Source organism: Gymnogyps californianus, chromosome 11 (genome assembly GCF_018139145.2).
Source record: "Gymnogyps californianus isolate 813 chromosome 11, ASM1813914v2, whole genome shotgun sequence".
Classification (NCBI taxonomy): domain Eukaryota; kingdom Metazoa; phylum Chordata; class Aves; order Accipitriformes; family Cathartidae; genus Gymnogyps; species Gymnogyps californianus.
Window position 1 is genome coordinate 12,343,334 of NC_059481.1, and position 23,064 is coordinate 12,366,397.

General features: G+C 40.2%; 1 protein-coding gene across 3 annotated transcripts in view; it reads right to left on the reverse strand.

Moving 5' to 3' along the window:
- Positions 1 to 23,064, reverse strand: part of FBN1 (fibrillin 1) — a 158,986-nt gene that overhangs the window by 132,812 nt on the left and 3,110 nt on the right. For all 3 annotated transcript variants that reach the window (XM_050903660.1, XM_050903659.1, XM_050903658.1), the window contains exons 2-5: positions 11,384 to 11,466; positions 10,362 to 10,460; positions 3,226 to 3,321; positions 1,542 to 1,637 (exon numbers count right to left, since the gene is read on the reverse strand). In XM_050903660.1, the coding sequence (XP_050759617.1) occupies positions 1,542 to 1,637; positions 3,226 to 3,321; positions 10,362 to 10,460; positions 11,384 to 11,466 (374 nt within the window). The remainder of the gene's footprint in view (positions 1 to 1,541; positions 1,638 to 3,225; positions 3,322 to 10,361; positions 10,461 to 11,383; positions 11,467 to 23,064) is intronic.

Genomic DNA, 23,064 nt, shown 5'->3' on the forward strand with positions numbered 1-23,064 from the left:
CTGAAGGCTCAAAACCTTCATCCATGGAGAACAAGCAGTCATTGCTTGAAATTCAAAGCCTTTGCAGTAATATTCAGTACATTCTTTACCTATAAAGCCTTTATTCTCTTCAAACTTGGGATTTTTAACCTAATTTTCCATTCCTCTTACTCCTCTCCAGCAGTGAGATCCCAAGTTTCAGAACAGAGCTACTTTTCAATCTTCAGAAAAACTTGACCATCAGTTTGAACTACTTTTACAACATCTGAGTGGACAACTGGCAAGACTTCACACAGTGCCAACACAGCAATTTTATCTGCTGTAGGGAGTGCAGGAAATACCTGCTTCATCCTACCGTCTGCTCTAGCACAGAATGAATAGCTTTGGTCCCCTAAGATTTGTTGTTCTGCATCACCCACCTACGCTGCCCATACAAAGAAGCCAACCATTCCTCCAGGTGCAGCACCGACAGCGGTGATCATCTGACACACTCACTGACAGAAATTTCATGTTCTAAGCACATCCCCTACATGCAAGCCCCAAATCAGGTTATTAATGTCTATTCTGTCCCAGGTTCATAGATATGTAAGGCAACCTATTGTATGAGTAGTGTGTACTGATTTCCAACTAAACAGATCAATTGATAGCTCTAACAAATGAGAATGTTTTATTTTTAATATTACAAAATTCAACAGAAGGATCATACCTAAACATTGTTCACTATATTTCTCTCAAATGAACCATTAAATTGATTTAATAGCCCTGAAAAAAATTCATATACCAGATAAGACAGTTGGTATAGCTGTGTTTTCATCTGGAAACAGCTGTGATTATCACTATGGATACGCAAATAAGCATATTTCTGATGACTTAAGTTTGAGTAAAAACACTTATCAATATTTTTTATTTGCCACCTCTTCCATTGGAGTGTTTTCATAGCAAAAAAGTAAACAAAAGGAAGGCCTTAATCAGTTGCATGTGTGTTTCATCTTGGCCTCTATCCTTATGAAGCTCACATATTGCTAAAAATGCTACTTAAAATTTATTTTCAGTCTTGAGACTAACAAAACCAAATCCAACCAATTCAACTATTGATTAGAATAGGTAATGGCTCAACAACCCTACTGTTAAATAAATGGGGATTTTTGCCCCAGGAAAAGAAAATGACACTTGGTAAACCTACCATGAACTGAAGAACTAACCATTAAAATCATACCAATCAATGCTTGTGATATATAAAAATCACAAAAGAAGGTAAGACTGAATGTTTGTTTTTAAATCGATGCTAAAGTTTTCTTTCTCGTTAAAAATGCCATTTAGGAAAGCTGTTACCATTTTAATTTGTGTTATTCCATAACTAATATCTCCACAATTTTCTTAGACTGGAGTTTCCTTTCAGTAAAGTTTCCTTATGTTGCATTCTACAAGAACGTTAATTCTATTTTACCTTATTCGTAGACAGCAATAAAATATTTTATTTCATATTACTATTTAAGTATTTTTAAGTTACTATTAAGCAAGTAGGAACATCAATTTTTTTTCCGCTGTTTTAGGGCACATACCTCTTTCACACTGGGGTCCAGTAAAGCCATATGTGCAAGCACATCGGTTCGGAGCCACACATCTCCCTCCATTTAGACATCCATTTTCACAGACAGCTGTATCAGAGGGAAGGCAAAAGTAATCTTTATTGAGCTATTTCCAGAAAGACATGAAGGTATGTATTTGACCAGCTCAGGTAAACTGGTACAAATGGTAAACATAACAGGCTAGGATACTTTATTTTCCAGAATCTACTTACAATCTTTTCCTATTTCCTGGCCTCATTAGTATCATGAATTCATCTTTTCAAGGGAGCATAATATAAACACAGTAACAATCACAGCTTTTCTGACCTCTCAGAGCCTTTCTCTTTGGGATGGCTAGACAATTCCATAACTTCAAAATAACATCTCTTTCAAATTTTTAACAAAGAAACACTGAAATAGTAGAGATTGCAGATAGAAGGTGCAGAATAAATTTAATCTCTAAATCCTCAACATTTTTCCCTATTCAGAAGCAAATTTTAAAATGTATTTGTTCCTCTACCATAATAGAAAAACAATCCAGTATTAAAAGGCTGTTTGCTGATGTTAAATAATTCATGCTATCAACTAGGATAGCAAAATTCAATCAATATCTATTTTGACTAAGTTAATCCAAGATATTCTTCCCCTGTATGATGCCGTCACTAGATTCAGAACCCAATTTTCCTCAAACTCCAACAGCAGTTGCTCTCAAAAATAATCAGGAAATATAACATTCATACGAAAAAGGGGCTTTTAAATACAATTTGATGCTCATTGAGTAATGTTATTCTTTGTTCCATTTCACATTCACTTCAGTAGAAAGGTTTCCATTTATCCTCTTTTATTCACTTGATATTTCACAGAGAAGGCAGAAACACAATTCTTAATCCTTTCACCATGTGATCCTCTTTCAGATTATTAGGGTAAATTCCTGGTCCCACTGAAGTTCATGTAAAGTGTGTCATTGATTTTGACAGAGCACAAAAGGTTTTCATTAAATGAGCTAAACACATTTTCTCTGTCAGACCAATAGTTCACTAGATAGCAACATGACAGCCTTGGTTAAAAGCAGTGTCTACATCCTTATTTGAGTTTCTTCACAGCATTCCAGCCACGAAGAGCAAGAGACCACCAGAGTCAGTCTGGGAGAGATTTCAAGCAGCAGATCCAGGAATGCTGTTGGCTCAGGATTGATTGAGGAAATCAAAAATATGTTGATCAACTCTAATAAGACAACATCAAAATGAGAAAAATTCCTAAAGCATACTAGCTAAGTCTGAAGCAAACCCCTGAAATTAAAACAAGGCTTTGTATTAAAAAGCTTAATTTTTTCTATATGATGAAAACTGAATCCCATGTAAATTCTGAATGTATGGCCTATTGCTCTAGTGAGTGGAAAGCCCTGGAGGTCAATGAGAATTATGGCAGTGTGAGAACTACAGGATCAAGTTATATTCAATTATTATGAATCCACATGATGTTTATTTTAACAGTCCTGATCAGAAAGAGTTCACTCAGCATTCATTACAAAGTCATGTGTTTTCCTGTAAAATTCCACTGTACCTGATCAAAAACAAGCTCAACATCAGTTGAAATTTAGTGCTAAAGGGTGCCCAATCCACATATCCCAGAATTACTTAATTGTACACAGTATCTACATTAATAAAAGTGTACTTACGCTGTCCACAGTGTGTTCCTGTATATCCCTTCTGACAGAGGCAATGGTCATCACTGCAGCTACCTCCATTCATGCACCGGATGTTACAGTGTTGTACTTGAAAGGAAAAAAAGATTTTCTTCCGTTAAATCAAACCACTCAGAAACACTTGACAGTCTGCTAGGGGATTTTTTTTTTTATTTTTTTATTTTTTTTTTTTTTTAGGATTGATTCTATTAACTAGAAACCAGTATTAGAAACCAAGGATGCATATTTTAGGACAGACACTTAAAATGGCAGTAGAGAAAACAATACTGATTTACAGTTCCTAAGGAATATAGGACATGGTGCAAGAATTTGATACCACCCTTATTCACTGAAGTCAAAAGCATTTCATATAAGCATAAATCCACAGAATTTGTCTCCTAGTTTGCAATGACGAGAAAAGGCCATCAATAAGGGAAAAGTACTAAACTTTTGGCAGATACCACCAAGAAGAAAGAGAGTCTTATCATCTGGGCAACGGGGGAGGGAAGTATTAAAGGGAAGCATAAGGAAGCTCCTGAAGACATCCCGGTTCTGCCAACACATGCAATATCGGAAGCTGATCTGCCCAGGTAGGACTTCTTGCATGAAAAGGAAAAATAACAGAGTGATTTCTCTCTGTATGCTATCTGTGGGCTCACCCCATCTCCAGGTAAAGCTGCTGCCGGCTGCTGTGCTTGGGGGCCGTGGAGCTCACACAGCATTTCCCCAGCGCCAACAAGCTTCCCCTGCAGGGAGCAGAGGCAGGGGAGCAGCAGCACTCTCTCCTCAGCCGCAGCCCCACCATTTATAATGACTAACATGCAGCTTAAGTCCCATGCCAGTAAAGCATAAAAGTCTGTGCTGCATTTTTCTAGTAATAAAGACAAATATATATTTTAACCAGACGTTAGGGACAACTTAAAGTATGTCAGGCTCTTCATCAGGCATAGACAAGTAGGTAGGCCTCCCGACAAAGTGAAGTCCTCCTTAAAGGTCCTGCTGTCCGACACAGCTGTGAACCGGGGCCAGCACTCCAGTAAGCAGCCGGGAAATGGTTTCTCTCTTAACAGGAACCACATGAAAGGCTCCTCCCCAGATAGGATTATGGTCAGATCAGCATTTCAGTAGATGATTGTGATGGAGCACTGGATACCTACACCACGCTCTCTGAAATGCTCAGGACTGAAAAATAGAAATTGCATGTCCCGCCAGAGCCTGTTGCTAACAGGTGCCATGCCAACCACTGAATTTTTCCTGTTGCACAAAGCCCTTAAGCATCATTTGGCCTTTTACAGTTCAGAAGTATGTGAATGGAATTTTATTTTTATTTTCAAGTAGAAATAATAATTTTAACTGTATTGCCTTCTATAGCAATATGAATCCACAGAACAGAAGTTAAACATGCAATTGGAGAGAGGATTTAAAACAATCTAGCATTTAAAACACTGGTACTCTTAATTCTTCAATTATAAAAGTAAAAACTGTATCTTACATTTCTTATGTGTCTAATAGTTATGATACATCTTTGTTCTACTTTGGATGTACTTCAGTACTTCAGGCAACAAAAATGTACTTACATTCCTCAATGAAAAGTAAAATTGTCTGCAAATACAGAGTGAATATCTGGTGAAGATTTTTGGACAATGTCCTAAGTAGGTCAGAAAAAGGTGTATAGTTACTTTAAAATGTGTAGTTTAACTTAGCTTTATACAATCTTAGAAAAACAGAGGGGATTACAAAAAGCATAGGAAATGATATCATCTGTCAAGCAGGGAAGGAACTTAAAAACCACAAACTGATTTCAATTAGAGCAAGCTATGCCAAGAGCTAATTTCCATTCCCACATGAAGACCAAAGCCATTTAAATAGTTTGAACTACATTCGAGATAAAAAGGTTAACAGTAGCTTATATGATGATTTTCATATTATTTGTTCAAGTAAAAGTAAAGTGTATTTCCCCATTTTGGGATAAGGAGTGGTTTTACACATAACACACACACACAAAGTTTCCATAATTTGTCTTACTGCTTCTTAAAGGAACTTTTCCAAGGGAAAACATTTCTTCCTCCTTTTTAAACTAAAATCATTATAGGAGACTGCTGGGACACCCAGTCATCTTATTAAAATGAGCCATTCAAATCAGTGAGCTTTCTCCCTTATTACCATGCAAGAAAATCAGTGACATATCATCAGTAAACTAATTATTTATTTTCTGCCCTCTTTTGAAGGAATGTTGAAAACAGTATTTCCAAAATCATACAGACTATTCTGAAATATTACCCTTCCAAAAGTTTATAGAAACACATGCGAAGGCTGTCTGGAGCTCAGAGGATGATTTTAAGATTGCATTTTTGGAAAGTAGCATATTAATGCAGGTCCAGAGTCTCTTTTCTCAGCTATATCAACAATTCCATTAATGTCAGTGGAGATATTCCAGTAAATGAAATAACCTGTTCCAAGGTATCACACTGACAGAGACTCAAGGAAAAAGCACAGGAATCCTATGATTCTATTCTATGAATTACCATACAGCTGGTAAATCAATGTATATAGCTTTACCTTAACTCAGCATGCACAGGAAATGTTAACAACGTTAATAAATTATTGCTTTTAATCAATTATTGTTCTCTTTTGGGTCCAATTTGTAAACAGTCTGCACTGGAAAATTCTGAAGTCAAAACAGCAATAACTTCAGGAACATAGCTTTATAAACCTGCAAAAGAGCCAGCGAGACCAAACGCATCCACACACGCTTTGTGTGTGGGCAACGTTTGCATTGTTTATCAAAGTGAAACAACAAGCTGCAGGCTGAAGCGTAACAGTTCCTGACTTTTTTAATAAATTCTCAGCAAAACTGAGTAAAGACTTCATCACACCAAGAGCACTATCACACCACAACCACTCACAAAACGTTCGGGAGCTCACCAAGCAGACAAAAGGTAACACACACGCTGTCTACTCTGCGATCCCGAACTAAAAAAAGTGAGGTGTGAGGGTCTGCGATCCTCAGGCGGGAAAACCAGTGGAGCCACTTGCCCAGCACCTCAGGCTGAGGGCGCTCTGCAGGGCCGGCCGGCGGGCACTGGGAGGAGAGGCCGCCTCTCATCTCTCTGTGCCACTGCTGAGGAAACACTCCCAACCCCAGCCGTGCATGACGCAGGGCTTTGCCTGCCAGGAGCTGTAAACAAGGAATGACGGTCTCATCGCATCCCAGATGCTCAGCATGCTTTCTCTGTCGAATGACTGACTGAGGAGAGATGGCAGCTAGCGCCGGGACAGGACGTGGGCCTGCAGACTTGCACGGGGTGCTGAGAAAACCCGCAGCAGCCTTGAAAACTCCGGAAACATTTAAAATTCAAGACCTTTTACGACCTCTGACAGCAGCAGAATATAAGGGAAGGGGCTGAGCTCCAGGTTTTACTGCTGTTGAGCGGACATCTCCTGCACCACCCTGAGGAGTGGGATCCCGGGGCACAAAGCCAAGGGCCCAGGCTCCAGCCTCCCCCCCCGCAGCACGCGGTCTCTGAGGAAGACCTCAGTGCTCAGCTGGTGCCCCTGAAGCTGCTAGCAGGGGGAGTGGAGCAGGCCTCATTTTGCACTCAGGCAGCTTAACCAGCCTGCCGGAGGGGCGCAGACACTTGTACCCACCAGCTGCCACCCCCAGCACCCACCACAGCTTTCGCTGCCTCTGCCACGGCTCCCTTCCTTCAGCGACAGCCCCAGCAGCAAAGGCCTTCCCTGTTTAGGCCAGCCCAAGCTGTTCTGACTAAAACAGGCTGGAAGCAAAACCAGTGGCGGAGCTCAGAGACACACCTGACCCATAACCCTAGGGGCAGCAGGGGGTGCCTGATGCTGAAGGAGAGACCCTCCTCCTCCTCATTCGCCCCCTGGCTCCCACAGGGGCAGAGCAGCAACTCCAACAACATGGCAGGATCATAAGATACGTCTGCAGCACAAACAGGGGCACGGCTGCAGCACGAACAGGCAAGGCCAAAGCAGCCATGGCCCCGGTGGTTTGGGAGGTAGCAGCAGAGCAGCCACCACAGAGCTGGTGCAGCACAGGGTGTAGGACATCTCCCCACACGTGCACCTGCAACGTCAGAGCCACCCGCACATCAGAGCCAGTAGGGGGATGCCTCCACACGTCGCAATCTTATCTCCAAGCCTACTGTAAGCATACCCAAAAATTCACTAATTACCCAGAAATAACCACTACTCAGCCAGCAAGTTCATTGATGTCACAAAAATCCCTGCTGAGAAAACCACCAGTTGATCTTTTCAACCACGAATCAGATTCCTAAAGCTGACTCGTAACCAGAAAAGTCCCAACAACTGACCTGCATAAGAATCAGACTTGAAGGCTTTGTTTTGCTTTCCAATCCACATGCTTTCCAATCTGCATTAATTATTTGATTCTGGCAGATGACCAGTCTATAAGAGCCATCATGAATTCGGTTTCACCTATAGTTGTACATGCTATAAAACCTGTGCCCACTACTGATTCCTTAATTACTAAAGACACAGGTAGCTTAAAATATCCAAAAGACGACTCAGACACATCTCGTATATCAGAAGCCATACATTTAATCCTGAGAAGTCATGGCATTTTCACTCATATTTGTTATTTGTATTTTGAATGTGACAAACTTGTATCATCTACTGTTGATTTTTTTTATTATTTTAATAAGAGTTTTTTCTCATTTGTAAAAATGTATAATTAAAATAAGGTTTCATGAATGCATATTCTGGCAAAATATTAACTGTTACCAATGGGAATTGACAGTAACCCTTTGATGCCAAACAGTATTTTTTAAGCTTAGGTTTACTTTGTTTCCTAATAGCAGATCTAAGTCATTGTGGCCTACTGTGTAAATACGTATTCATGGATTTTGTCTGCAGTGCCAACAGAGCAAATGATTCACAGAAAGTGTATGTTCTATAAGTCCTAATGAGGTGCTGGGTCATAAACATTATTACACAAGAGTGCACAGAGGCAGTGGAGTCTTGTCTCTCTACAACAACTCAAGACACTTCCGCTTTTAGAATTGGTTTGTTTTAACAAATAAAGGTGATGTGACCACACACACAAAATATATCTTAAATTATTGCACTGAATAAACAAGATATAAACAGTATCTTTTTTAAGCCAACTGCTAAGTCTATTTGTAAAGTGTTAGTACTTATACCGTATACAGAAAAGCAACATTTAAAAGTGGGCAAACCTATGGAGCAATGAAAGGAAAATAATGTCAGCAGTGATTAAAGCTTATGATTAGTAGACTATTCATACCTAGGACAAGTAATTGTCAACAACCAAAACAGCTATGTCATATAGGCTTTAGAAGCTGCTTGATTAAAAAGTGTAGTAAAGTCCTTCTGCACCCATTTATCTGTGCAACTCCAATGAAGGCTAAAACTATGGAGATCAATGGTAGAATATTTCAGAAAAAAAAACACAAGAAGAACTGTAACTTTACTCATACTCTATTTTTCTTTTAAGTCTTGACTCATACAATACTTCAGTGTGGCCTAAGAAAAAAAATGAGGTAATACTAAGGCCCACTCGTTCCTGCCTTTTACAAAGGTGCCAAAACACATAACAGATGTAGGGATATATCTCTCCTTCTGTACCCTGAAGGGGACCCGGGAGAAGGTCATACTTTACTGGTTTACAGGATTGAGGCATATGCACCTGGTAAAACAGTAGCTGCAAACCAGGCAGGAATGCAACAAAGTTGCAGTGCAGCATTTTGCACCCTTCCTCCTTCCACCACTCTCTGGGAACTCCATAGCTCCATACCCTCCTCATGCTGGCCTCTCCCTAACAGACATCACAGGAGCCTGAGAAAGGGGTTGAACTACAAAGAACAATATTTACCATTTTAGTACATGCCATTCCATTACATTCCACAGTTGTTATTGTTTTTCCACTGTTACTGCATGAAAAGGATGCTAAAGCCACAAGCTGAAGCGGTCAGTTATGTGGGAAAACTCTTATCAACTAGGAAAGCAAAAAAAATGGCAAGGTAAAAAATACAGGGGCAAAGCAGACCACACATTGAGTCTGAAAAGATATTCAGAATTAAAAGGATGATCATTTTGCGTAATATTACAGACTTCAGCTGAGTGTATCCCCCACTGACTTCAGTTAATATGTTGTTCAGATAGTTATGGGCACTTGTGGGAACCAGTTTTCCCCAAATTTCTTCCCAGAAACTTCACATTTTATATAAAAATCAAGATCTCCTACATTCTAAGAGACAAGCACCATACTCAAATGAGAATACAGTGGACTCTATAGCTGGCATCTCAGATATGAACTGAGATACCATCCCAAGCAAAATCCTACTTCTTATCAGATACTCTACCCACAATTAGCTGTTGAGCTATCTGGTACATTGAATGAATGATATTTTACTTATTTCTTTCCTGGATCTGGGGAACCTTCCTTGAAAACCTGAAATCCAAACATTTCTAGAAGAAGTCATCTCTCTGAAAAGTTTCATTTCCAAAGCATCTGTTTTTTTCTCATGAAAAGCTGTTTCACTTAAAAACCTTGACCAGTTCTGTACTTCTAGCACCTACAGAAGTATCACCTGAATAAGGTCAGCAATAATAGATTCAGAAGATATGTACTGAGCCTGGCAAGGAAATGCTATAATACTTGTAGGCCTACGTATGTAAAATACAACATAGTGTCTGGCTTAGTAATCCCCAAAATGAGAGTAGAATTACAAAGCAAGTCAAATACAGCCAACTGTCAATAGTCATCTCTCTATCATTACAATTTTTGTGCTGTATATGTGTGCATGTCCAGCGTTGAATAGAGATAAGGCATTTTCCAGAAAGCAAGGAAGACTGGAATTACTGTTACAAACTGGCAAATGAATATAGCTTCCAATGAAACTAATTTGGTTTTAATTTGGCAAAAAAGAGTGTCCCCAATAGCTAGTCTCTGAGTCATTCTTCAGTCTCACCATAGGAGGCTACGCTTTCTTTCCTGTGGTAGAAGTACATCTGGTGACTCAGAGATTATTTATCTTAAATATTGACCACTGAACTATCTTACGTACCTTAGTAGCTTCACAGACTCAAAAGAGGAATATCAAAGACACAGAAGAAATACTTACTTGATTTTGAACCACAGGAGGGGGCTATCTGACCATTTGGGCATGTGCACATGTTTGGTCTAGAGCAAAATCCATCCCCACAGGAATGTCTGCAGATTGCTATAAAGAAAACATAAATGCCTTTAAAATACGTTTCAAAAACCCCAAACACATAAAAAACACCTGATAGAAAATATGCATTCAGTACCATAACATAAATACCTACAGACTCGTTTAATTGCATACAACAGATTCCAAAACAGTTCCTCCTATTCATCCGCATCTCTATAGCGGACAGCTAAAACCTAGACCTTCACCATCTGTTATGAAAAGGTCTGGGAACATGCCACAGGCCGCACTAGATATAGGGAGATTCCTTGGAAAAGTGAAACTGTGGTCCATTTTACCCGACTGCTGTTGGAGGAAGGATGGCACTGAGGCAGCATTACAAAGCTCCCTTTATTTCTGCACCAGACACACACAAGCATAATAATTCCCATCTTACAGCACGTTGCCTCAGTATCTCTGGAGAGGGTCTTATCAGCCTTAGGCAAAGTGCCTTTAACAAATATTTCTGGTACATTGTACCATTACACATGAATATGCATACAGCACTATGATGTACGTATGTGTATATTTATATCCCTACATACATATTTCAGGGATATGGTCCAAACAAGCAGCAAAAATGTACTTGATGGCCCGATGCCGTTGCCTCCTTCCATTTACTTAAACAGATGAACATATTCCACAGCTACTCGCTCCTGAGAGTCCACACACCCCTTGGATCCCTTTACCACAGACTTAAACAGAACATGTGGATGAGATTAATCCTTTGTTAAATACTGGTATCACATCACTGTATAGTAGCCCACAAAACTTTGTATATTAGCTTAATATATTTAAAATGGTAAAGAAATGATGTACAGCTGCTATTGAAACCATATAGAAATACATTTCAGTTCTAGTATGCAATTAAAAATACCCTAACATAGAGGGACAAAGATAAACCTCAGTCATAACACATAACTGGATTAACTTACGGACTATGCATTGGTTTCCACCAGGTAAAGTTTTCCATCCAGGGCAACAGTAAGCATTGTAACGTGATCCACACACATTTGGTCTGGAAAAAAAAGGATGAATTCTTATTTTTACTCAGAAATATGTTTTAAAAGTAGAGGCACAAAAACAGAAAAAGTAAATCCCTGCAAGATACATATCAATAATTAAATCTAGAAGTGTTGCATGTTTTTAGCAGAACTGTATGCCTTCGGTTGTTGGGGTTTTTAGGTAACATACACTTTTACAAATTGAAGATTACATTATAAACACAAAATCAAATCAGTAACATCTGAACAACAGGAAAAGAATGGGCAAACCTTGTCTCATATCACTCCATATCTGGAAAAGTAGCATACAGGGGTTTTGAGCAAAACTCCCATTTAAATATAAAATGAGGGATCACACCCATCATCATTAGTGAACACAGAGGATATCTAGTGCTCTTTGAATGATAATTTTTAAGCTTCACGTTCCTTTCTCTTCTTTACTCTAAAGCACTATTACTGTTCCCTGTTTTGTCCATAAGCAAAACTATGTATGTATGTATGAGTGAAAGATGCCAACCATGACATTAGCCAAATAAATGAGTCAAAATATGTAAATGCTTCATTAGCAAAAATGACTATCAAAAAAATCAAGGATGTGGGTGCATGTAGAGAGATAGGGTCCTGTGAAATGAATATGAAGGGACTACTGCCCTCCTTAAATGATGAATCCATAGGAATTTTTCTTTCCAACCCATTCCTCTCATCCATATTTACCCTTTCAAATAACTATATCACTAGAATTTACAATGAAAGCTGACAGGACATGACATTGTGATTTCACTGGTAAAAACGGAAAAGTTGAAACAGTTCTATGCCACTCACAGATAATAAATCTTTTTTTTTTAAATCTATCTTGTCCTATTTATTTAATGCATCTATTCGTGCAAGTAAAGCTAGTAAGAATAGCTTCAAAAATGGGAAAATGTGCCTCCTTTTGTTGTATGTTTAATAATCTTATCAGAGGAAAATGTTACAACCTCTATTAATATTGTGAGTGATTACTCAATAGATTAATGCAACTAAAGCTAGCTATAAACTAGTACTTCCTAGAAACTGCTTTATTAAAATACTGTATACAGATTAGAGACAGATTTAAACTGTTTATTGTTTTAGGAAGGGTTTTCTATTATTATTTTGTCCTTGGTCTTTCAGAAAGTTCTTCATCCCTAGTATTGCAATGTCTAAGTAAACAACAGTTACCTCATATGGTGAGGCAACTTAAGACAAACAATCTCGAGATATACAAACATTTATTTATGCACATTTTCTAACTAACAAGACTTCTATACTGTATTTCTTTAGGGATCTGCATCATTAATGCAATTTCAAGTATTCTCATTACACCAACTTCGGTGACACCTAGTCTTTTCATTAAGTGCCTGGCCAGAAACTACTTAAGTCAAAGCAAACGCTACCATTACCTTCCACTGGTTCTGGATAATTACAAAGTGTAACCGAGGTGAATGTGAGCAACACAATTGGACTTGTTGCAGGGCCCTTTTCCCTTCCTGCAACTGGTGTTACAGACTCAAAGTCTTATTCATATAATTCCAATGTATTCAGTTTTAGTAATGTCAGCTACTTCCCTGCAGGGCTATAACCATGTAACTTTCCTAGAGTTCCCTGTTCATCAATGCCAAATGTTGCTCCACGATCATCTGCCAAGTAAGACTGGCAAGCAGACAAGTGAGATTGCTTTTCACCTTCTCCAGTCAGAAGAAATAATGGAACTTATTAAGACAGACAGAATGGGTTTGTTGCTACCTGTTACAACCTACAGGCATAAACCACCCATTTCCGATCTGGGTTGGTAAGAATATATAAATGGCTGACCATAAAGTGATGTTTAGGTACTCTGTCAAATTTCAGTCTCAGCAAGTACAGGGCTTTGGGGACCATCTGGTCCAAGTTAAGAGTCAGGAGCAGATTTCTGTGCCACAGGGAAACCCAATTTTTAAAATCTATTTCCAAAATGGGGCTCTAGAAAACCTAGATGCGCCAGCAACCATGAAGTCAGAGACCCTGGGAGCCTTGAAGTGGTCCACAGGGCAGGCTAAGCTGTACACCCAAGAAGCTCCATCTCAAATGCAGCATGCTTAGCTTTAAAAAAAGGTCATCAAATTGTACTTCCATGGAACAGTTTGAACCTGACAAGTGCATTTTCCAGTGGAACACTTTTTCGTCAGAAAGCTGCTGTCTAGCTTATAAAAGAAACCTATATTAAAGTCTGAACGCTACTTCTTTGAGAGGGAGGGAGTGTGCTATATATAATACTTGTGCCTATTTGCAACACGTCTTCAAAAAGAATTAATTTTGAATGTTAAATTCATTGATATTTATGAGGTGATCAGACACTATAGCAATAAATCCCCATAAATAAATAAATAAAGTGTTCAAGGGAATAACAATTTACCTCATGTAAAATCATGGAAACCATCAATCAAATTGTAAAGGCTCTATTGTGGTACTTACTTTAAACAGTTACCCACTGTTGTGTTTAATAGAGCATATTTTCCTGCTGATATTATAGGCTATGAATACCAAAGAAGCATTTTATATTCTTATAAAACTGTTTTCCTGAACAGCACTACAAACAGAGTTCAGTTATAAAACCTGATTTGTAATGGTAAAATAAACAAAAATGCATCTATACAGCCCAAGCCACCTGTGGTGCCCACAGCACCTTCCTTTCACTCCAAAGCCCAGAGGAGGGAGAGAGCATCTCAGGAACAAGGCTGTTCCCATTGCAATTTAAAAAAGACAAGTCTTTCACTTTATTCTAGAGTCACTTATGAACTTGTAAAGCATAAAAGGATTTCTGTAATGGTACGGTGCTGAAAGACAGTATGACTGATGCCCAGAATTTCATCAAAGATGTCCAAAATAAACAAGAAATTATGTCTTTGATTAATGATATGCAAGTACAAATTCAGTAGCAAAATGAGTTGAATAATTATCAAAAGACATTAGTCATCAACTAGAAAAGTCTTAGAACAGCGGAGAGAAAAAAGTTCATCTGGAAATTCTGATAACTAATGCTTGAGAGTGACAGGTCTGGCTGACAGCATCTGTGTGCACCAAACTAGAAGACATTCTTCTTCAGGAACAACTGCAGGGAACCTCCACCCCCATTATGAAGTAAAGCTTCGTCTGTCCTTTCCACTCACGTGGGGATGGAGCCCGGGCAGGACTGCAGCATCAGCTCCTTCAGATGGACACACGTGGTCCTGCCCCAGGTCAGCGCTGTGCTACCCCTGGGCTGTGGCTGCAGCACAGCCTCTGCCTGTCATGCATTCTCAGATAAATGGTCTCCTTTCTCCACGGGGCAACACTGACGTCATCTCATGGAAAGGACCAACTGGGTCCATCCCTCCCTTGCTACTCCTGCTCCCAATGCCCCGTCTCAGCAAGAATGAATGGCTGCCTGGCTCTCCAGAATTGCACGCGATTATCCAGCAACTGGGGGCGGATTTGTGGAGCAGGCACACAAATGTAAAATGATGGGAAGCAAATCACGCTAAGCTTGGCAGTGCCTTCTTATCAGATATAACCAGGCAGCGAGGGTACGTGACAGCCAGAGAAGTGAGGGAGGTGTTCAAAAGCCCTGTGTGAAGCCAGCAGCGGGGAACACCATCCAGCCCAGGAACAGCAGGGGCACCCCCAGCAGTGTGGCTGTCCTCTCCAGGGCCCTGGCAGAGACACAGTCGGAGCCCTGTGCTGCAGCCTGCCCGGGGGGGTGCGCTAATTCTGTACATCCCCGCTGTGCCCTACCTGTGACCCCTCGAGGAAATTACAGCCCTCTCCTGAAGAAAGCGTTGCCCATCTGCAGCTCCCACGGGAGGAAGAGTTTCTGGCATTGCTGTGAGCAAGGCTTCAGGTGAAAATTTTGTCAGCAGCACTGCCATGCACCGGCCAACGCTGGCGTAACCCAGGCTGAATCAAACCCAAAGCATGGGTCTCAAATAAATTAGACAGAGAGACCAGACAGAGTGGGCAGAGAGCGGCTGAGAGAGTAAGAGAGACAACTGATGACCAGTTACAGCTGAGCTGAGATGCAGGGATACTGGAAAGGGTTTCTAATCGCTCCCTCAACTCACTTTTCCTCTCCCTAGGAAAATACACAGGGATTCTTCCTTGCAAGCAAATGTTTAATGAAGGACTTCTATTACCTATTTGGCTGCAGTGGCTAACATATGTTTAACATAATGTAGGGACCTAGTTTTCTGGCAGAAGAGATACAATTTAAAGCAGTATCATCAGCCAACAGTTATTTTTAGAGAAGCCTCTGCCTATTTTTTTTCTTACGTGGGTAACACTGGTACCTACTAAAACTGTACCCAGAATTATTTGCTGATCATTTCCACATAGAATTGGAGTGGTGCTTCCATGCTTGCACTGGGAGTTAAAAAGAATGACAAACTGCAGCTGAAAAAATGGTAGGCTGGTCTTAAAAATGTGGTTGTCTAAGTCTGAATATAACCAACGTACTAAGAAATAGTACCTAAGGCTCCAGAATATGAAGAGGAATAGCTTTTATTAGTCGTTTTCCAGAGACACATAATCAGATCTATACCTTTTGCTGTAAAACAGCTTTATGTACCTTCCTAAACTTCTCAGCATCTCGGAGTAAATGCTAAAAGCACGGAGTGGTCCAGCTCTGATGACTCCACTGGAGCTTTACTCAGCTTTCCCACTGAATCAAGAATTTCCATCCCTAGAGATACTCCAAACCTTAATGGACACGGCCATGAGCAACTTGACTTAAGTTCACCCTGCTCGGAGCAGGGGTTGCACCACATGGCCTTCCAAGGTCTCTCCCCACCTAAACGACAGAAGCCAGGTACTTGGTGCACAAATTAGAGGTCAATACCAAGAGCACCTCCTTTTGCTGCGCTGGCACCTACCCCCTCCTCAAAGGAGCAGCAAGCAAAGCAGAACTGGGAAGGGAAGGTCCAGTTCCCAATGGGACACAGCAGCTAACAGCTACAGCACATGATGGGCAGCCTTCCCAAGCAACCTGCAACCCTGACACACACCACTCTGCATATGAGAGCCCAGTGAAGAAGCCTGGTTGTCCTTCAACCTCACCAGTTCCAGTGAGCACACCCACAAACTGAGAAACTTAACTATGTGGATGGGACAGAGCAAAAAACACAGACACAGGTCTACATTTAACGTGCATAAGCCTCATTTCCAGGTACCCCAAATACTTTAAACAGGGATTGCTTCTCTGTTGTTTAGCTAAACATTAGAAAATGGGACAGTTTTAGTCACTAGGTCCTTTTTCATCATTCAGTGAAGATTAAGAGGACTCTTGAAGCTATTTATTTCAATCGTACAAAAGGAGAATCTAGGAAACAATGCTAGACTCTGAGAGCAAACACAAAATTCAGCTTCTATTATCCTATAAAGGATAAGCATGCATTTTTAAGCAAAATATATTTTTTACATACAAGGGATCGCATCTGATGTACTCATTTTTACCACGCAGTAAGTGAGCCTGGATGTTTGTGCCATGCAGAGAGCCTAATATGATAACTATTTCTCACTCTGACAGTAAGGATACCGCTGTCCCAGAATCCTGGCTCAGTTCAACTAAAAAAATAACATGCTGAGCAGCTCTACGGGTATCTTTGGCTTCGGCCTATGTGCAAGTCAAGAGTTCAAAATGACATGCAAGTTTCCTGCAGCAACACTGAACACTTTTCTAACCCTAACTTCCATCACACTGTGACAGCTAAATACAGCAATCCAACAACAGCATTTGACATTAAGTGAATTCTTCTGCACTTGCTCTGAAAATCTAACCGTGTCTTTTGCAGGGACAGACTCATGTAACCTGACAGCCAGGCATTGTTCTCATTCATAGCCAGGGACAGACGTGTTTCTGGCACGTATTCCCTCATTGTTCCACTTGAGAATGTCAATGGGTCCAGTTCGACACCCAATCTCCATGGCTGTTTAAGACATGTAAAGTACAAGTATGCCATCACAAAAAACTATCTGCTGGGCCAGACAAGCATGACTGGTAAACAGGAGGGATCTAGCAGGTAATTTCTTACTTTAAAAAAAAAAAAAAAAAGCATTCAAGGGACAAGAAATCATAGCGTTTCTACCCTGGTAGCACTAAATAGCATCCCATGGAAAACAGATGTAACTGTGGGCTACGGCAATGCTTAGCACTCCAGATGTCACTTCCAACAGGCGAACAGGGAGAGACCAGTTTACACCTCCTGCACCACTTCCTGCACTCACCATGTACCTGCTAATGCCTATCGATGGAGGCAGACCTCTAACAGTCTCCCAAGAGAAAGCACACAGGCAAGCTTAGGACCTCCGCCAGCCTGCGCCATGCACTGAGCTGAGCAGCAGCGCAGGGACTGGTGTGGGGCACGCCAGCCAGCCAAGCCTCAAAGCTAGCCAGCCCCTTGTCGAGGTTAAGCAATGCCATTAACTTGTGTTTTAAAGCGCTCTCCCTTAGGCTAGTGGAAGATTTATTTTAGGTAAGATAGCAGCGTTTCTTCTCCTCCCTTCACAACACACTGTATCCTACCCTCTGCCTCCCTCCTTGCTGGGATAGCGATACTGTGTTTTCAAAAGGCCAGTTACCTGCACGTCTGCCATAAGGCAATAGGCAAACCCTGTTGATACGGATCCCACTGTTTTAGTTCACCTTGCCCCTAGCAGCCACTGGTAATTTACTCTGTATACAGGGAAGAGAAAAAGATGAAATATCAGAGGGAAAAACAAAGAAGGAGAAAAGAGACAGGAAAAAAATGTTCCTGAAAGGAAACAAATTTTAGTTTGAAACCTCAGCTGAACATCACTGGATATTCTGATGTCCTCCAGCAAAACATGAGAGAGAGGGAAGCTTGAAAAAGAGGATGAAAATGATTAAGACTGTAGACAAAAGAACTGCGGCTTTCATTTGGTATTTCTGAGGGTTTAATGGTCATGAATCATTTCATAAAATGAAAAGTAGAAAGGAAAACAACAGATTCTCCAGCAAGTCAACATTCAAAATATTCTTCCAGATAAAAGCTAGAACTCCTTCATACTTCAGTGAAGATCTATAAGCAAAACCAGAAGGCACAGGTTTTAATTTAATAGACTACATTTTACCTCCCAATGTACCTTCCATAGAAGAGCCCAACTTTACTGAACTGTCACAAAAAAAGCAAATTATTCTTCTCATGCCTCTATCTGCACACCAACCTTAGCATGAATGAGGCTGTTCAGTAGGTCTGAAATCCTTAAAAAAAAAAAAAATAAACAAATAAAACTAAAGTGAGAAAGTCAGAATAGATGAGAAAACAACCAAAGGAGACATCCACAATACAAGACCGAAGAGCTACAAATATATTTTCCAGCACAGTGCGATGGTTAATCAGAAACATTCCAGGCCACAATTGTTCCATTCCACAAAAATATTTACTGAGTCTGGGGAGTAAGACCAAAGTGACACACATGCATCTATATCCTCTTCGTCTTTAGGGTTCAGCAGGGAGATGAAGAAGAGGAACAAGATGGAAGGTGATCTTATTGCAAAGCGAAAAAGCTAATGATTAATTTCTTACTATTTCCATATGTACACATTCAAAGATCCCTAGCTCCTAAAGTCTTGTTTAAGTAGAGATGGCCTCCTATTAGCCAATGTCTACTACACTTCTACCAACAGGAAGTTTTCCTGGTGATCCATGTGGCTAAATAGTTTGGGTCTTGCGTTTTGGGTAGTACTATTCTAATAATCACAGGCTGCTGAGTCCATCGATGTATTTAAAGCGACGCTTGTCAAAACCTGTATTGAAGTTCTTATATAAAACATTCAAGTTTGCAGGATGGAAGATGAATGACAATGAAAAAGACTGTCCTAAGTGAGCAGCACTGCTGAATAACACACCACAGGAAGGAAAATAAGCATACAGGAAAACAGAAGCTGCAATTTTATTCAATAAGGATCACTGTAAATGAAGATGACAGACGGACTGTCCCTGCCAAACCGTAACCCAGTGATCCTCCCATTGCTCCCAAATAAACTGAGAGCAGCCCTACGCTTACTTCAAGTCTGCATCCTCAAGCCCAGCATAGCCCCAAAGGTTCTGGCACAGCAGCGTGAAGTTGCACATAGAGTAGCAGCTTATCCAGCTAGCAAGGCAAACATACCCAGATCAGACTGACTCTGGTAAACAACTTGTGGAACCACCACTGAACACAAAATGTATCCTGTGCTGGCTAACAACAGGGGAGAAGTCTACCTTTACAAACCTTAAGCAGGCTCTTGATTGAGGAAAGTGCAGCCATGGTTAGCATCCCAGCTACGTGCTGGAGGCAGCTTCTGCCTCCTCCAAACAATTCTCTGGAAACCTGCACTGCAACCTGCAAATTACCATACCCTACTGCAACCAGATACACTCTCTGCAGGTGCTGTTCTTCCCCCCAACCCTTTATGCCTCCAGTTTCTAAAGACTGAACACCATCTTTCCCCACTCAATAAAAGTTCAACTAAACACCAACAAACTGAGATCAGAAAGTCTCCAGAAAGACAACGCTGCACACAAGATTAGACAATTCCATCACAAATCCACAGAAGAAAATGATTACCTGGAACACAAGGAAAGAAACAAAGCACAATCCATGACATCTCCCATTTTCTGAGTAAGAGCTGTAGCATAAATCTGTTCCTAACCTGCCAAGCAATTAAGTCATAGCCACAATCATGGACCCCTCAGGATGGAGGACAGCAAGGTACCTTCCTGTGATGAGACATAAAGTGGCAAACCCAATGTGAAATTCTCCACTCATCCTGTACACAAAGTACAAACCCATCACAGGCCAGCTGTGACCCGTCCTGTAGCATCTGGGTCAGCATATCAGGCCAGCCTGATATAGCTAAGAGCTATGCCGACCAAAATAAATAAATTAAATTAAATTAATAAATGAGGGAAAGAAAGGAAAAGAATTACATTCAGTCCTGCTCTCCTGATTTTCAACGCGTCACCTTCGCAAAGTGGTGCTTGGTGACAGGTAACCTGCTTCATCTGAGCCCCCGAGCCAATTTTACAATATTTCCAAAACAATCACGTTTCATACAGTACATCAAGAATGCTGCTATACTGTTTATTGTAGCCTTTTTCCTCTGTTTGCTCTATTTGTGACTTACTACCATCAAATGGGAAAAAAGTACTTCTCTAATGTATTTTTGAGGGGGGGTGGTCCGATTCAAATTTCAAACAACAGACACATGGCACTTCAAAACCACTTGTGTCCACCTACAATATATTAAGAGAAAAGATCACAAAGGGGAAGACTGGCTAAGCGGTTGGTAACAGAATCATGTGTGCCTAAGACACTCACCAGTGAAAGGGAGACTACAACAGCACCCACCAAAAGTTTTGACCATAAGATGGTTTTTCATTGGCATGCCCAAAATGAACTGAGTCCTAATTCTGCACTACGAACTACCCATGCCCAGAAGTGTATCCCCATAAATCATAAACCAGAATTGTGATTAAGGCCATGCCTTTTAAAGAGATGGTGTCCGAATGACAGGATTTGGAAATCTAAGTGGAGAGTACAAGGACTACGTAGGCCTGAAGATTATTTACTTTTTACTGTTTTTCTTCAGGCTGAAGAACAACATGGAACTATAACAAGAATGCTAGCATGGGAGCTTTGCATTGCTACTGGCTCTCGATAAAGCAATCCAGTGCAGACTATTGTCAGACAGCTTTCATTAAATGCATTTAAAAATTTCCATATAGTATTTAAACTAGTATATTCCAAAATGTAATTAAAACCTATCGTGGCAGCCAGGGGAAGACGTCTATATGATCAGAACTTAAAATAATGTGTTATTCCCTCTTTGAATATTAGCCCTTCAGCACATGTTAATAACAGCTATTGCCAGCCACAGAATAGATTCTGTGCTGGCTTCTTGCTTGGTTCCGTCTGCTTTCCCTACTCCTCATCCATACATCCTGCTCCCAGGGAAAGTCACACCTATACCAAATCGCATCATACAGTCCTACTGAAAGAAAGGAAACGTGTACATGAGACACAGTGCCAAGATCTATGAACTTATTTCACTCTAGGACTAGATTTCCAAGGATAATGTAATAACAAAAAAATAGTATCACAATCATTGGCAAAGAAATTCAGAGAGGTGCAGAATCTTAACACTATGTGTAGTTGTCAGGGATTTCAGGTTTTACATTAGGATGCACTGGCATAAAAGTTCTCCATCCTCCATATAGGCTTTACCCCGTAAGGCGTAGAGGACTGGAAGCAGGTCGGCCATGCTGCCTGGAAGCCAGGTGAGTGCTCCAGCACATCAGGTATTACAGCAACTTGCATGTATTTTTAATTAAGATTTTTATTCCCAAGTATTCAGGCTGCCTCCCGCTCACAGAGTGACACTGACAAGGTGTGGCACCAGCAGCTGGCCAGAGGCGCGCAGGCCAAAAGTGGTAAGAAAAATGTTTGAGGTTTTTCAGTATAAACCAATATTTACCGGTACGGAAAGTCTGCTTTTCTTCAGCAGGCTTTTAGTGGTAAATATTGGTTTAAAACGAAAACCAGAAGCCTTAATTATATAGTTGAATACTGGAATTATGTTATAGATTTATAAGATTTATTTTATTTCAGGGAGCAGTGATGCATAAAAAGGGTCAAATCCAACTGAGTTTACTCAAGTAAGCATATCAGTAAACCTGTAGGCTTCATTTGGGAAGACCAAAAGAAATTGGTCCAAAAAACCTCAATCCTCTGTTGAATAGCTTTAATCCAAGAGTTTTATGAATCATTTTGGAGCCAACTATTCTGTTCTGCAATATTCACTATCATTTCAACTTAATAAAAACAAAGAAATTAAATAATTCTTGCACAAATGCATTTAATTAGTGTCTTAATTAGAGTCATGTCACAATTCAGCTATCTTGAAGAAATTTTAGTTCTTTTAAAATTTCTGCTAAGCTATTTGTTAGGCAAATAATTACTTTCTTTGGCCATTATACTGAGAAGAGACTGATAAACATGATAAACATTGCTTAAAATACTATTAAGAACGGACTGATCCTCATTAGAGTTTGAGGTCTTTGTCTAGCATCATCAGAAAATGGGAAATCCTAATTAATTCTAAGACCTTTAAGCACAATACTTCTTGTATTCAGTCAAGTACCCATCAATTCACCAGTAAATTATTTTTTACTTTATATTCAAATGATGGAAACACATATAAAATGGTTGACTTCAAGTATATACTGTTTAGAAAGAACTACCCATTCATGGCCAGTTTTGTAGGTTTTATTTCTTCAGAAGTTGACACTACATTCTTAGGTGTTTAAGGGGTAGCAGGATAATGGCTTGATGCCTTATAATCCAATACATTAACGTTTGTGTTAAAGTTTTGGGGATCCAGAGGATAAGAGTGTCTCAGTAACAGCTTATTATTTTAACTTGCTGAATCACAATGGATTCCAGAAACATTTCTATGAATGCAGAATCTAGTTATATTTTGAAATAATTACTGCCTTTATTCTGATTGCTTTCTGATCACTTACAGGTACCAGGCACCAGCACATAAATACACATTGCCTTAGACCAAACACAGACGA